This window comes from Chionomys nivalis, chromosome 18 (assembly GCF_950005125.1).
Source record: "Chionomys nivalis chromosome 18, mChiNiv1.1, whole genome shotgun sequence".
Classification (NCBI taxonomy): Eukaryota; Metazoa; Chordata; class Mammalia; order Rodentia; family Cricetidae; genus Chionomys; species Chionomys nivalis.
This window is the reverse complement of record NC_080103.1, coordinates 30,657,346-30,672,541: the sequence shown is the minus strand read 5'-3', so window position 1 is coordinate 30,672,541 and position 15,196 is coordinate 30,657,346. Positions and strand designations below refer to the sequence as shown.

The 15,196-nt window shown below is 36.5% G+C and overlaps 1 protein-coding gene across 1 annotated transcript in view; it reads right to left on the bottom strand.

Annotated features, from left to right (window-relative positions):
• Positions 1-15,196, bottom strand: part of Dpyd (dihydropyrimidine dehydrogenase) — a 764,880-nt gene that overhangs the window by 594,940 nt on the left and 154,744 nt on the right. Inside the window, exon 4 of the mRNA XM_057794113.1 lies at positions 448-535. Within this exon, the coding sequence (XP_057650096.1) occupies positions 448-535 (88 nt within the window). The remainder of the gene's footprint in view (positions 1-447; positions 536-15,196) is intronic.

Here is a 15,196-nt window from a genome sequence, read left to right as displayed (position 1 = left end):
TTTATGATATTTTAATTAATTCCTTCATAATTCCACTCATGCAGAGATGGTGTTTTTTTTTTATCATATTCACTGTCCACTCTTCCAAATTCTCTAACTCCTCTCAGATCTACCCTATCCTACTGCCAACATCGCGTCTCCTTTTTTTTCTTTAACCCTTTGAGTTTAATTCGTCCTGTCTATGGTTTCTCGGAGCTGAGCCCACCCACTAGCTCGTAGTTGCAGAGTTAACCTACTTAACAGGCACTCCCTTAAAGAAAACTGACTCTCCCTCCCACAGACACCATCAACTGTCAGTTCCTCCTCAGCTCAGGATGGGGCTTGAGATCGACCCTCATGATCCAATGCTGACTGACTTGTTCTTGTGCAGGTCTGGCAGGAGCAACCGCATCTGCTGTGAGTTTGTGTGTGATGTACTCTCATTACGGCCATGACCTCTGAGCTCACCTTGTTGGCGATACTTGTGATGAATGACTTAATATCAAGATTTGTGGGACAACTCTTCTGGCAGGGGGCGTCTGCACATTTCAGGCACCTAGGGAATAGAATAACTGTGTTAAAAAAAATTACAAAGAAGATGACATCATCTCTCTTTTTTATTTTTAGACCAACTCTGAGTTGACACTTAACAAATACAAATAAAATTGAAAAATTTTAAGCATGCATTCTTCAAGTGACACCATAAATAGTCAGTCTCTACTAAATTTTTATGCCTCCTGAGTTATATGGAATGGTGACCTTCTGGTACTTAGCATCCTGTCCTCTCAGAGCGGCTCCTAAGTTTTAGGAGGTGTAAACCTAGAGATACATCATTCACTCTTTTATGGAATCTTCCACTTTTTTGATATACCAGTACACTGTTTAATAAATGCAATATTTTATGACACAGCTTGTAAGTCTTAGAGACTACAATTACTATGCAAAGGATATTTATTTCGTAACAGTCACAATGTCCTTATTTTCTCTCCTCTCTCCAAACTTGCTGCTGTTCTCTATTTCCTTTCCTCCCTCCCTCTTCCCTTCAGCGTCTCTCTGTTGTCTTCAAGCATAGAGTTCAGGCACAGCACAAGTGAGCGCTGTAACAACTGTTTCAAAGAGTGGGAGTGGGTGGAGGGGTGTGAGGGAGAACTGTGGCTGAAATGTAAAATACCGAGAAAAAAATAAAATGAATTCTAGCAGGCAAAACTCTAAATGTGATAAACAAGTGTAAAGAAATTAAAAAAACCAAAGTTGCCCAGATTCACTCCCTTCGAGAACAAAGCATTTTCTTCCCACAGCTGCCTTTACCTTAAGGGAAAGGAATAAGGTCTTCATATCCTTTGCTTGGGGCAGCTCTGGTGCAATTGCAGGTCAATGAGAGGCTTAGAGAGACAGTGTGGGGTACTGCACTACAGGGATCTACTCTATACCCAATCTACTCCCTTCACTGCCCAAATTTAACTCAGAATCTTCTTCATGGGGAACCAGCCAGAGACATTCCTGAAGGTTAATATACCTAAGTGACGTTTGGTAACATGATAGATATACTTATTTCACCAAGGAACTCCTGGTATTTCCAAGTTTCTAGTCTCTGATGTGATATTGATAACCATACTGTAAGTTATCAATGCTACAACTCTATTGTGGAATAGAAACAGATGCAAACACTGACTGCACTATTCTTAATTTGTATATGGTGTGTGTGTGTGTCTGTGTGTTTGTGTTCATTTACTCATTCATTTTCCAACATGTACTGATTCCCTGTATGACAGATTGAGCTTGTCAGTCAAGTAAGGAGTTTGGTCTTCAAAGAAATGATGCAGAAAGGTAGCATAGGACCTTTGACAGGTGGAGTCTACTGGGAAAAGAAGTCATTAGGGTACTAGTTTCAGAAAGACTTGATGATGTCATGTTCATTCTTACAGGAGACTCAGTACAGAAGAGAAAGCCTTGCTCCATCCTTGCCTCCCTTTGACTTTCTTTAATGCTGAATGTTATCTCTCTCATACATGTATAATCCATCATAGGATTCACATGATAGCCTGTGCCATGTGATCTGAGCTTTTAACCTCCCACATGGTGAACTAAATATATGTATTTATTTTGCATATAATTCAATCTTGGTTATTTTTATTATAGTAACAGAAAAGAATGAAAGATATGAAGAACATAAACATAGTGGTTCCTTTCACGGAGCATATAACTAAAGGAAAGTGAAGAAATACAAAGAGCACTTCAATTTCCAAAATGATCAATGTAACAAAACACAGCATAAGGGAGTATATGGGAGGGTTAGTAATTCTGGAGTAGGAGTCAGGAAAGATTAGTTGAGTGCAATAATACTTTACAAAGACCTCAAAGATGGGTGGATGTTAAGGCAGCAAAGAATGGTAGGATTGGCAGCATAGGAAAATGGAAGAATGGCTCCAGAGTGGAAGCAGTACATGCCAAGGTTTGAAGGTGAAAGAATATGTCAGTGTGGAATTTAGTCTGACTAAAGCAAGAGAAGATGAAGAAAGATGTTCAGCTGGAGATAGAACTTCAGACAATATGCTACTGTCGTGTGTTAGAGGAACAGAATTCTAAAATAATTTGCCTAAGAATGAATTCTACATTACTCACTGGCATAGGGATGAGGGCCCTCATTTCGTATCCACTTCCAAATGTAAAGACCTTAGTTCATTTCCTTCAAGAAAACAATAGCCATCTCCTTGTCACTTCATTGTACGGCCATCCTCAGCATTGTTTGAAGCAATTTCTCAGAACCTAATTAATATCTTGTTTTTAAATCTGGTCTCTTTTCTATGGCTTATGCCCTTAGCCTTCTCTCTAAATTAAATTTTTCACAATGAGTACTGAAGGCTTTTCATAATCAATTGTCCTCTGTGAAATGTCATCATTAAACCTCTCCCCTGTCATTGCTCTGAATGCCATTGTTAGATTCACATCTGTCATTTTGTTGGATTCCTATCTACTCAGACTTAGGCTTTCAGAATGTTTTGTTTTCTATTTCCCCCCAAAACACTCTCTGTGAGGAAGAAGAAAAGGAATTTCTTAGAAGTATATCCTGCAATATACATCACAAAATTATGTTTTAAAAAAAGACAAGAAAAAGAACAAATCAAAAAAGAAAAGACTCAACCAATGCAGTCCTTGGAGTTGAGGTGAAAGAATGCAGTGTGAGGAAGGACCATAAGGATAAATATGGAGAGAATTAATAGTAGTGTGAATGTCTTTCTACCAAGTACCAACACAATACAGTCAAAAACCTAGCAAAACATTTTTCTCACTTAATATGTCACATTAACATTTTAAATATCCTTGCCATTAAATATCTAGTTAAGATAGATAGATAGATAGATAGATAGATAGATGATAGATAGATAGATAGATAGATAGATAGATAGATAGATAGATAGATAGATAGATAGAGATGCATATATATGCTAAACACACAAAGGACAGACAGACACCTAAAGGGAAAAACAGGAAGAAAGAATTGCACTAAGCAGAGAGACAACGTCATACTGCTTCTACTTATCTCTAATCAAGTTTTCTGCATTTTCTCTTACAAACACCCAACTTGACTAATAAGGCAACTGAAAATGACCTTATAATGTCAGCAGATATGAGTGAACTGAATTAAGATGCAGGATGTCTTCCTGTCCTTCCAGAGAAATCTTAAATTCAACAGAAACAGAGTCACTTAACAGCACCGACAACGTAAGGATTTTCCGTTGTGGTTATTAAGCCTCTTTACCAAATAATTCTCCCTTTATTATTGAGCTAGTTCACAAATAACAGCTGTTGGAAATGTCAAATGTTAATGAGGCAGGGCAATGCAAACCTGAATTGTAGCATTCTCTCTTTTTTTTTCTTTTGGTGCCATGAATATGCCAGAATGGGCAGACTCTGATAATAATACCATCTTGCAATTCTCTAAGCGCTCTGCAGACTAAAGTGCATCAGGCTGCCATTAATCCCACTTATCACTCTGACAGCTCAGTAATTACACTACTGCTATAGCCAGGTAGTCCTAATAAAATATCAACCACTGCACTGGAATGCATACTGGTGAGATGCTTTATTAAACTTCTGTGTGTGTGTGTGTGGGGGGGGTGATCATCAAGTGACATTATTGTTGACCTATTTTTCTATTTGACAATAAATTATCCTTTGACCATGCCATGATAGATATTACAGAGTATATTTACTGTACCAAATTGGAAAGGTTGAGAATTGTAATGATGTAGACAAATGATGTAAATAAAATAGCAGAAATGTACATCCAGATGTTATTTCCTAAATTGCTTTCAATGATTGATACCATGAAGAAATCAGAGACACGGTACTTAGGGGGATTTGTCAACAATTATGGTAAACCACAGTGCTCAGTAAATTGTTCCTCAGAAGTAACATTTCAATTACAGTCGTTTGCATCTTCAGTCATTTAAGAACCCCTTCCTTGCAGAGTTACTGTGCTATAATAGGTTTATTTTTAAATTCACTGTAAGGGGCAAAAGTTAGTTGAGATAAATAATTATGTAATATTTTTAATCTGCAGATAATTAAATTCATACTAAACTTGGATATTAGATTATCTCTAAAAGCAGTGAAACATCGTATGTTTTATTACTGATAAACTTTCTATTTTCATATTTAGTGCAGGGTATAACAATGGATTTCATTAAAAGCAATATGTGGGATGCTTAGTAAATGTTAATCTTTTGTGATTAACAGGATTTTCAAAAGGCATATGGAAACTTTCATTCTGTTACTTGAGGGACCAAACTATTCAAGATATACGCATTTGTGATCTTTCTGTAGGGATAACAGAGACAATGGGGATGAGTAGTTTTACTTCATAATAAATAACTAAGTTGCATTTTATTCTTCACACATCTGAAAGAACAGAGACATCATTCTTCTACTAGTAAGAGTTCACAACAGCTAGAATTGTAAGCTATGCTTCTTGCAGAATTGTCCAGAGCTAAAATGACAATTTTTCAGAAAACACACGCTCACCCAGGAGCACCCACAAGTACACACATCTATTGAATAATGCATGAACTCAATATACATTGTCTTAGTTTTGCTAATTTTGACAATGAACCCAGCACTGTTCTATGGATATGCAGCATTAAGCCATGAATTAATACAATAGGATTGGTCAAATTAGTACTTATACAAAGCATTTTAATATTTTCCCAATATTGATATTATTTTTCTGCAAGTCTTTGAAGTTTGTTCATCATTTGGATGATCTACTAGTTGAGACACAGTCAATAGTATGGGTCCTATCTTCCTCTTCCTCCCTCTCTTTCTTGCTCTATAGGCACTAGAGTAAACAAATCTATACATAGTGTTATTTACTAATGGTGGAATATTTCCACTGAAAACTGGGTAGATGCCATTGTCAAGGTGGTGGAAGGCACAAGAATCAAGTTGTGATGGCTCGCAGTGTCATACGTGCATCTGAGTTTCACTGCAGTCAGGTCTGATGCCCAGGAACTAGAAGAATAAAACATCTAAGATTGATGGATTGTATCTTTAAAAACATGATACAACTAATCTCATGTTTTGATCCAGCAAACAGTCAAAACAGGGAACTGAACTTCATACTCTGTTTTCAATAATTTTCAGGCTATTGGTTGTAGCTCACTTTTTTTTTATTATTCCCTTAGTAACACTTCTTTTACAACTTCTGATGCTGCTTATCTGATCTATATAGGAAGAGTTTTCCTGGACATGGGATATCGAGCACTGACAGTGAATGTTAATAACACTCTGCTTAGCCCAGATGCTCTATTCAAGCTATCCAGTTAGAAGCTGTGATAACATCATTAAAAATAACTGAATTTATAATAATTTTTATGAAAAATAGATTCTTTTCTTTTAAATACATCACAAGCACAGTTTCTCCACCATCCATTCCTGCCACTCCTCCACCTCTACTCTTCCCCATACCCAATTCCTTTCCATTTCTTCTACAGAAAAGAAAGTCCTCCAAGAGGTAAACAGTCAAACAGAGGAAAACAAGACATAAGACAATGCAAAAGCTCTTACTGAGGTTGGATTTAATGCTATGTATCATTGTGATTGTATACACCACCTTTAATTTCAAGGTTTTTAACCTTTTAATAACTATTTATATAAAAATATAAAGTCAAATACAACTTTTAAATTTTAAATATTTATAATAACATATAACATATATGCATATATAGCAGACAGTTGTACTTATGAACTCAGAGAGTAATAAGACCATATATAAGCCATACCAAATAACAACATTGAGAGGAGAGTTGGGCACAAAATACCACTGCTAAATGAGGAGCTATTGGTAATTGTTAGCTGCTGGAGGGTAAGTTTTCTCTAAAACAAGTCAACTTGGCAATTCAACCATGTTCCAGTGAAAGGCCAAGCATCCAAGAATACTGGGGCAGCTCTAATTGACCTTGATAGAGGAAAGAAATAATAAGGAAGGAAGGAAGGAAGGAAGGAAGGAAGGAAGGAAGGAAGGAAGGAAGGAAGGAAAAAAGTTGCATGGGGAAAAAAAGAGGGCAGTTCTGTGAAGAGTTGGGGAAGGAAGATTAAATATGATCAAAACATATTAAATGCTCAAAAAAATACAAATATTTTAAGTGTATAATTTTTCTTTCTGCATATTTTGAAACCAATGGACTTATCCTGAAGTCAATATTGTCCAATTTTCCTATATAATAAATTTTGCTTAAACAATATACTACTATTACCACCTTTGTATTGATGTAAGCACCTAAGAGAACAGTGGCTATGTATCTGAAACAACTCCTAAGGCACAGTTAGCTTCTTCCACCAGGGGCTGTCATATACATAAAAGAAAGCAAATTAGGACTTCTGAAGATGTTGTGTTGAATGAAAAAAAAAGCTAAAAAACAAAAATACAAACAAACAAACCAACAAAAACCCTCAGCACTTAAAGTTTGAGCATGAGGACCTGAAAGACTGGTTCCCAAGAACCACATCAGAAAGTGATCAGAAAAAGCCAGCTGTAGCAGTACACATCTGAAAATCCAGAACTGGGATGGCAGAAGCAAGTGAATTTTGTCCAGCCATATGTGCTAGAAAGATACTTCTTTGTTAGAACAGTCTTGTTAAAACAACAATAACAACAACCACATACACTTGAAATTTTCAAAGGTGTTAGAAACCAAAATTCATGTTGTTCTTGTTATCTTAGACACAAATAAAATGTTTCTGCAATACCTCAAGATATATCACTTCTGAAAATCTTTTAAATAAGCAACTCCCTGTCTCCCCACACAGGAATAATACACACCTGTGTCTGTGGACGTGGTTCCTAACTACAGTTTTCTCTTTGCTAACCTCAAAGTGATGTGGAAAGAGATGGCATAAAACTAAGATTGTAGTGTCGCAAAAAGGATAAAAAAGACAGAGAAAGGAAAGATTGAGTTGGTGTATACAAAACAATTTAGGAAGACAGACTATAAAATCAGATGCATACACAGTGAGTTTAGTATAGGGGTAAATAACTAATTAGGAGAGAGAGAACATAGCTGACTTACAGAAAGTAGGCTCCGTCCTTAAAACTTTCTCAGTTGGCCAGAGTTCTAGTTCATTAGAAGCATGAGCAATATACCAGGAAGCAATGTTTAAATAATAGTGACAATCATTATAATCTCATGTGATTCATATAGATGACTACTTGTAGAAGTAGGGAGTTGCAGCAATGAGGCAACAGTATTTAATGGGTATAATAGAATGATATAGAAACTAAACTTTATATATAGAATCAAAGGTTGCTACACTGCCACTAGTAAAATAGTTGAGAATTAGGCACTTACTAGTATTTTATATATTAAAAACATAAACACAGCTAGTGAATATAGAAAAATTAAAACACTTAATACCTTGTTTTCCTGTCCAATATTACCTAGAGGCTAAATCATAAGAGAGCTTGCTCCCTGCATATTCGCCTGCTATGGTAGCAATCTTTATTTCTTTTCTTTTCTTTTTTTAGCTTTGCTCCTGTTCTAGAACTCACTCTGTAGACCAGGCTGGTCTAGAACTCACAGAGATCTGCCTGCCTCTGCCTCCTGAGTGCTGGGATCAAAGATGTGATTGACTAGCACCCTGCTACGGTAGTGTTCTTTAATTTGCAAACCAGGAACTACAGTGGATGAGAGCTCATCCTTACATCTTTGGTTTGTGATCCTGGAGGCCACATTGTTCTAGGAGGCCATTCTTCACCTACTATAGAGATGGTGGAGAACAAGGAAACACCAAGGACTAAGGACAACATCATGGTTCAAGATGAGGACAAAGTTTCCTCCATGTGGCCAAAATGAAATAATGAAAGCCACATTCCTAGGTTAGAGTTCATCGTTAGTTCTGGCCATCTGGAAAGCCAGATATATGCATATCTCATAGTGAATTTTAAAACATCACACCTGATAGGTATCTGAAACACACACATCTGGGCTTTAAATGTTCCTTTTCTATCCTTTGGGTTTCAAGAAAGGCTCTTTGAAACCCAGGTAAAGGAGAATATACATGGCTTTTAAGTGATGTACACTTGTATTAATATCAATGAAGCTAGTTAAGGAAAGATAAGGAAAATGAATCCATCTGTATTGATTTATCTTGGTTACAGGTAACCAGAAAATAAACATTCTGAACAGATTTTAACACTGGAATTTTCTTACATTTTGTAGTCATCTACAGGAGTTTTCCAAAAATAATATAGTAGTAATACTGACCTGTATATTTATTTATATGTGGTTTCTATTATAATAGTGAGCTACACAGACCTTTATTAATTTCCATTCAATCATAGCAATTATGGAAAAGAGACTTATGTAAATATGTTAACCTATCTCAGGGCATGAGGATGAAGATTTGATTTTCTACAATGCTATGGTGCTTGAACTTTCTCTTACGCAGCTGTTTCAGGCTGTTTACTCTCCCTGTAGTGAGATACGGCTGGACAATTTTGTCTTATGGGTTAGTTAGCTTAGAAGCAGATTAATTTGAAATCACATAAAGGAGTCATAGTTTGGGAATACTGTAGTTACTGCTGCAATGTTTTGGAAGTTGTTTTTATAGTTGCTCTTTAAGCTTACATACATTATGTAGAACTATAATGTAAAATAATTATCTTAAGTGTATTTATTAATGTGTATAGGAAACTATTCCATGCTAGCATTGTTCTGAGTACTTAATAAATAAAAACTCAATCTTCTTATCCACTCAGTAAAATGGTATAAATAAATAATTTCTTCATAAGAATCTGATGAGTTAGGCCCTTTTGTTAGTGTCATCTTAAAGAGACAGACACTATGGTAAAACAGTCTTTCAATGACTTAAGTTTGATATAATTTATCAGTAATTTCTCTAATTCTGGTAGTCTTTAAGGTGTTAAATGAGAATGTCTCAGGGTCTTTTTTACTGACTTTCTCTGCCATCTTTTCATGATTCTACATTACTCATCAGGTCTTCCTTATTGCGTGGATTCTGGATTGAGTACCCTTACACAGTTTTGACTTAGTCTACAGCCTAGACGAGGATATCATTACTTCATTTCTATAGGGGTTCTTAAAATATCCAAAACTATAGAGAAATTAAAAAATTTTAAATTATACTGCAATAAGTTCATGAGAATCCTAGTCCTTATTGTTTATATAGCTTAAAGATTACCATTTAAAAATATGAAGAAAGAAAACTCTTTGACCCGAATACTTACAAATCAAAGTATTGCTTGAAATGAATTTTCTCGTAATAAAATTATTTATACAAATCAACAAGATCAATACATCCTATATATAAATAGCAGAGCACACAATGCAACTAAAAATGAGCCATAATAGATACAATTTAACTGAAATGTCTATAATCAGGATTAATCCTAATGTAAGTATGCCTTTACAAACACTTGTCACAGCATCTATTACAGGGGAAAGAAGCTTAAAACAAAATAATTCCCAGTAAAGTTATTGAGTTAAAGAAGAAGAGGAGGAGGAAGAGGAAGAAGACAACAAAGATGACAAGAACTCAGGATGAATAAGAGGAGGAGAACAAGAATGAGGAGGAGGTAAAATTTAAGAAAATGACTATACATGCATATCTCTTCTTAGGAGTGTGATGCATGAGAGTCACTACTATCATTACACTCCAAGAATCTTTGGAAATGCTCAGAAATTAATGAATGTGAGTAAAAAGTAGATAAGAATATAAATGTTTAATCTTTTCAATTTGAGTTACATCTTAAGGTGGGCCAAGGTTTCAGGCAACAGTATTGCTTAGAAAATGAGGTAATATGAAGACAATCTGCTCATTAAAAGAGGATTTTTGATTAAAAAAAAAAACCTAGCCCAGAAGCCAAAGAACACAATATTCATAGATAATATCTTGAACACAATCATTAAAATTAAGCTGCCTACAGCTTAGTATGATTTAAACTCTAAAAGAAGGAAATAAAAAGCTATCAACACATAGTATATATTTGTGTAAATACAGAAAATTCCATTTGCTTTGAACCTAATGAAATGTATTTGAATACTGGCTCTGCTTTTAATGAAATATATTTGAAAACTGAAATCAGTGTCACAGGATGTCACAGGCCCTATTACATTTATGAAAGCTAAATGAAGAATGTGAGTAAGGGTATTAAAACTTGAATACATTTGTGATCGATGGGATCTTAACACATCGTTTTCATTCTTTCTTTCTTCTTTCTCTCTTCTGTCCTTCCCTCCTTCAGCTAACACCCACAGAGCACTCACTATTTTCTTCAAAAATATTCTAGAAGAAAGGAATAATATGTTGAACAAAATGCAAATTCTTCCTCCCAGAAGGTTGCAATAGAGAAAGTGGACAAATACATCTTTGTCCTTGAATGTTATAGATATGAAATGATGGAGAAGGAGAAGAGGCTTAAAGTATATTTACTTGCATCTTGAGACAAAAAAGACTGGACCAGAAGAGCTTAGGATCTGATCTTGCTCCATTCTTTTGTGCTCTGGCCCAGTAAGTCATGTGATTCCAAGTTATAAAACCCAATTAGCCTGCTTTCCATGGTCTCCCATCTGCAGTATAAGTGAGTATTGAACAGCCAAGACATCATCAGTCCCCCAGAAGGCTGGATGACCTGGTTAACACTAACTCCTATACCTCTGTTCTCTATTACTGTCCAACTTCCATAATAAACATAGGTCTTGTCACAAGTCACATATGACTCTCTTCTGTCTCACTGAATGCAGAAATGTCAGTAACTCATACACAGTACACCTGTTTGAGAACATTCTTTCCCAATACTTTTAATTCAACTTTTGGGCTGTTAATCTCTCTTTTTTTTTCAATTGCTCTATTTTATCTGTATACAACATTGAATACAACACAGGGATACAGGAGGCAATGTAGCCCAATGGATGCTGGATTTAATACAACTCAATAATTAGTCTTATGGTCAGGGGAATGTGATTTAAATATTTGTAGCCTAGTTTCCTCAACTAAGTTACTAATTATAGTCTGGATATCATAATATGATGGAAAACTTTAAGAAATAATACACATGAAATCTTCAGAAGATTGTTTATGTGAAGCAAATGCTCAAAATATAGATTATTCGTATTATTATCTGTGGACACAGGAGGATATCATGCAGACATGAGCTGTGGGAAGCACACTGATATGATAGAAAGTATGGATGGTGATTACAATGTGAGTCACTGCAAAAATCAAGACACTATTTGGAGCTCATTCCCTATGGTGGGATGCCTTGCTCAGCCTTGATGCAGCAGGGAGGGGCTTGAATCTTCCTCAGGGTAATGTGTCAGGATTTGTTGACTCCCCATGGAAGGCCATACACTTCAGGAGGAGTGGATGGGAGTGAGCTGGAGGGAAAGCGGATGGAGGGGGTTCGAGAGGAGGGTGAAAGGGAGAAATGTGGTTGGAATATAAAATGAATTTAAATGTCAGAATGGATAAAATCAAAAACACCAATCATAGACTTTGCTGGAGAGGTTGTGGAGTAAGGGGTACACTCATCCATTGCTGGTGGGAATGCAAACTTATGCAACCACTTTGGAAAGCAGTGTGGTGGTTTCTCAGGAAATTCAGGATCAACCTACCCCTGGACCCAGCAATACCACTCTTGGGAATATACCCAAGAGATGCCCTATCATACAACAAAAGTATATGCTCAACTATGTTCATAGCAGCATTGTTTGTAATAGCCAGAACCTGGAAACAACCTAGATGCCCTTCAATGGAAGAATGGATGGAGAAAGTATGGAATATATACATATTAGAGTACTACTCAGCAGTAAAAAACAATGACTTCTTGAATTTTGCATGCAAATGGATGGAAATAGACAACACTATCCTGAGTGAGGTAAGCCAGACCCAAAAAGAGGAACATGGGATGTACTCACTCATAATTGGTTTCTAGCCATAAATAAAGGACATTGAGCCTATAATTCGTGATCCTAGAGAAGCTAAATAAGAAGGTGAACCCAAAGAAAAACATATAGTCATCCTCCTGGATATTAACCTTCATCAGGCGATGAAAGGAGAGAGAGACCCACATTGGAGCACCGGAATGAAATCCCAAGGCCCAAATCAGGAGCAGAAGGAGAGAGAGCATGAGCAAGGAACTCAGGACCACGAGGGGTGCACCCACACACTGAGACCATGGGGATGTTCTATAGGGAACTCACCAAGGACAGCTGGACTGGGTCTGAAAAAGCATGGGATAAAACCGGACTCGCTGAACATAAGGGACAATGAGGACTGCTGAGAAGTCAAGAACAATGGCACTGGGTTTTGATCCTACTGCACGTACTGACTTTGTGGGAGCCTAGGCAGTTTGGATGCTCACCTTACTAGACCTGGAAGGAGGTGGGAGGTCCTTGGACTTCCCACAGGGCAGGGAACCCTGACTGCTCTTTGGGCTGATGAGGGAGGGGGACTTGACTGGGGGAGGGGGAGGGAAATGGAATGTGGTGGCGGGGAGGAGGCAGAAATCTTTAATAATTAAATAAATAAATAAATACAGAAAAAAAAGACATCCCTGACCAGTACCAGCAATGTTCATGTTATCCACTCAATTTATGTTTTAACTATAATTTAACTATTAAATATAAATCTGATAAAACATTTAAATTTCAAAATGTTGTTCATATAGTTTTTCATGAAATAAAATAGGTAAACAACAATCCCAAGGAATTAAGTTCATCTGGCTTATGTTCATTAAGGAGTCTTATAAAGAAACTGGCAGCCATCCCACACCACTTGATCTGTGTGGGCACCAGAGAGAGCGATGGGTTAGATGCTGCAAAGCAGCACGCATCTTATTTCTTCAAGTGACCTCTTTTTCATTTCACTATGAATCACTCTGACGGGACTGCTGCAGCCACCAATTCTGCATGTGGGTGGCATAGGCAAATTCATCTGTGAGCAATGGCTCTGAAGCCACAGGGGTGAGCAGGCTGGATGAAAATGATCCTCCTATGTAAGAGAAACTCTCTGGCTAAAGTGTCATTATTTTGTCCCATTTATCTGCACATCTAATATGGGTATGCTTCTAACACATTAATACATTCATATGTGGACATAATAAATATATAAAATTCCTACTTTGGAAAACACATTTAGAAATAATTTCAAAGTACATTTCTTATGTTTTAGCTTCCTATTCATGCTGTGAATTTTCTCACCTGTTCCCTTCTGTATACTTTTTCTAAGTGAACTTTTCAGAACAATCTCACTGAGAGGAAATTGTTTTGCAAGCTAGGACGATATTAATCTGTTCTCCCAGCATAGTGGGTGCATAAATCCTTTTTTATTGAAGCGATGTTGTTAAAGTTCTATATGTAAGGGGACAGACAGTATTGATTTTGGCAATGCTTATACAAAGGTAGTATTTTTAGTTAAAGAAGTTGTATTCTTTCAATTTCCCTGCCATTGCTCTTGTTTATCCCTCAATACAAAAAGCACAACTCTTACTCTCATCTGCCTGGCAAGTTCCAGGCCATCCTTAAGAATGCAGCACTGTGTTTCATCTTCATCCCATCAGCTCTCTTCAATTACCCCACCCAAGTGTAGTCCGGGCACACATGTTGATTAACTTACCCCTACCTATAACTACAGTTTGAGGGAAACCAGAACCCTCTTCTGGCCTCCAGGGGCATTGAACTCACATGCACAAATCCATACAGATATACATGTATTTTTTAATTAAAAAAAAAACAAATAAAATCACTTCAAGTGTAATTCAAAAGCAAATAAAAAATAGAGCCCAAGGTTAATGCTGTAATTCTGCTAAGGAATATGTGGTGTCATAACAACACAGCTTAAGAGCCGGAAGGAATGAAAAGAGTCGAGCTATGCATTTTAGATTTTACTTTGTGGCTTTAGGAAGATAGTTTTCATATTTGAAAACTTGTGCATCAATAGTTCTCTTATTCTTGACCTCAGTGTTTCTCTGCACCATTGCTATTTTCATTCTTTGATTCCAGCATATCCGCCAAAACTCAGTATGTCCTGTTTCTAATAAATTTTATATCTATCTCAGATGTCAGATATCTGGGACCCCAAGTTGCCTGAAAAACTGAGGTTATCCCTAACATATTATGTATCTTTAACCATTCACTTCTTTTTTCTTCCATTTAAGTATCTTCTTCAATTTTCTGTCACTCATCATTTTTTAGGAATCATCTTAAAACTCTCCAGGAGTTTTCAAGCATAACCACCATAGTATCTGCCAAATTAATGCTAATGCCAGATCCTCAAAATAATGATAGTAATAACACTATTTCAAAAGCAAAATGGGCCCAGGCCCAAATTCTGAGGGTACTACATTATTGAGTGTATGAGAAAAAAAAAAAACCTTGCTATAAGCATCACATTTTTTAATGTCTGCAAGCACAATCAAAAGCCCAGATCAGAAGGTCAAATACACAAAATTCAGCAAAATGTTTATAACACAATTTTTAAAAAAGTATTTGTCCATCCTCAATTCATACCATAGTAAACACACTTTTTAGTATTCCTGAGAAATAGCAATGCCTCTGTTGGGACTTCACATTTGCTCTTTTAATTTTTGGACATCTACTTTGCAGAGCTGTGCACAGTAATTCTTTCTGTGTCACTCTCCACCAAGCATAGTGTCCAACAAATATCAGAGGGTAGCCATAGCCATGCTAGCTGTGCACAT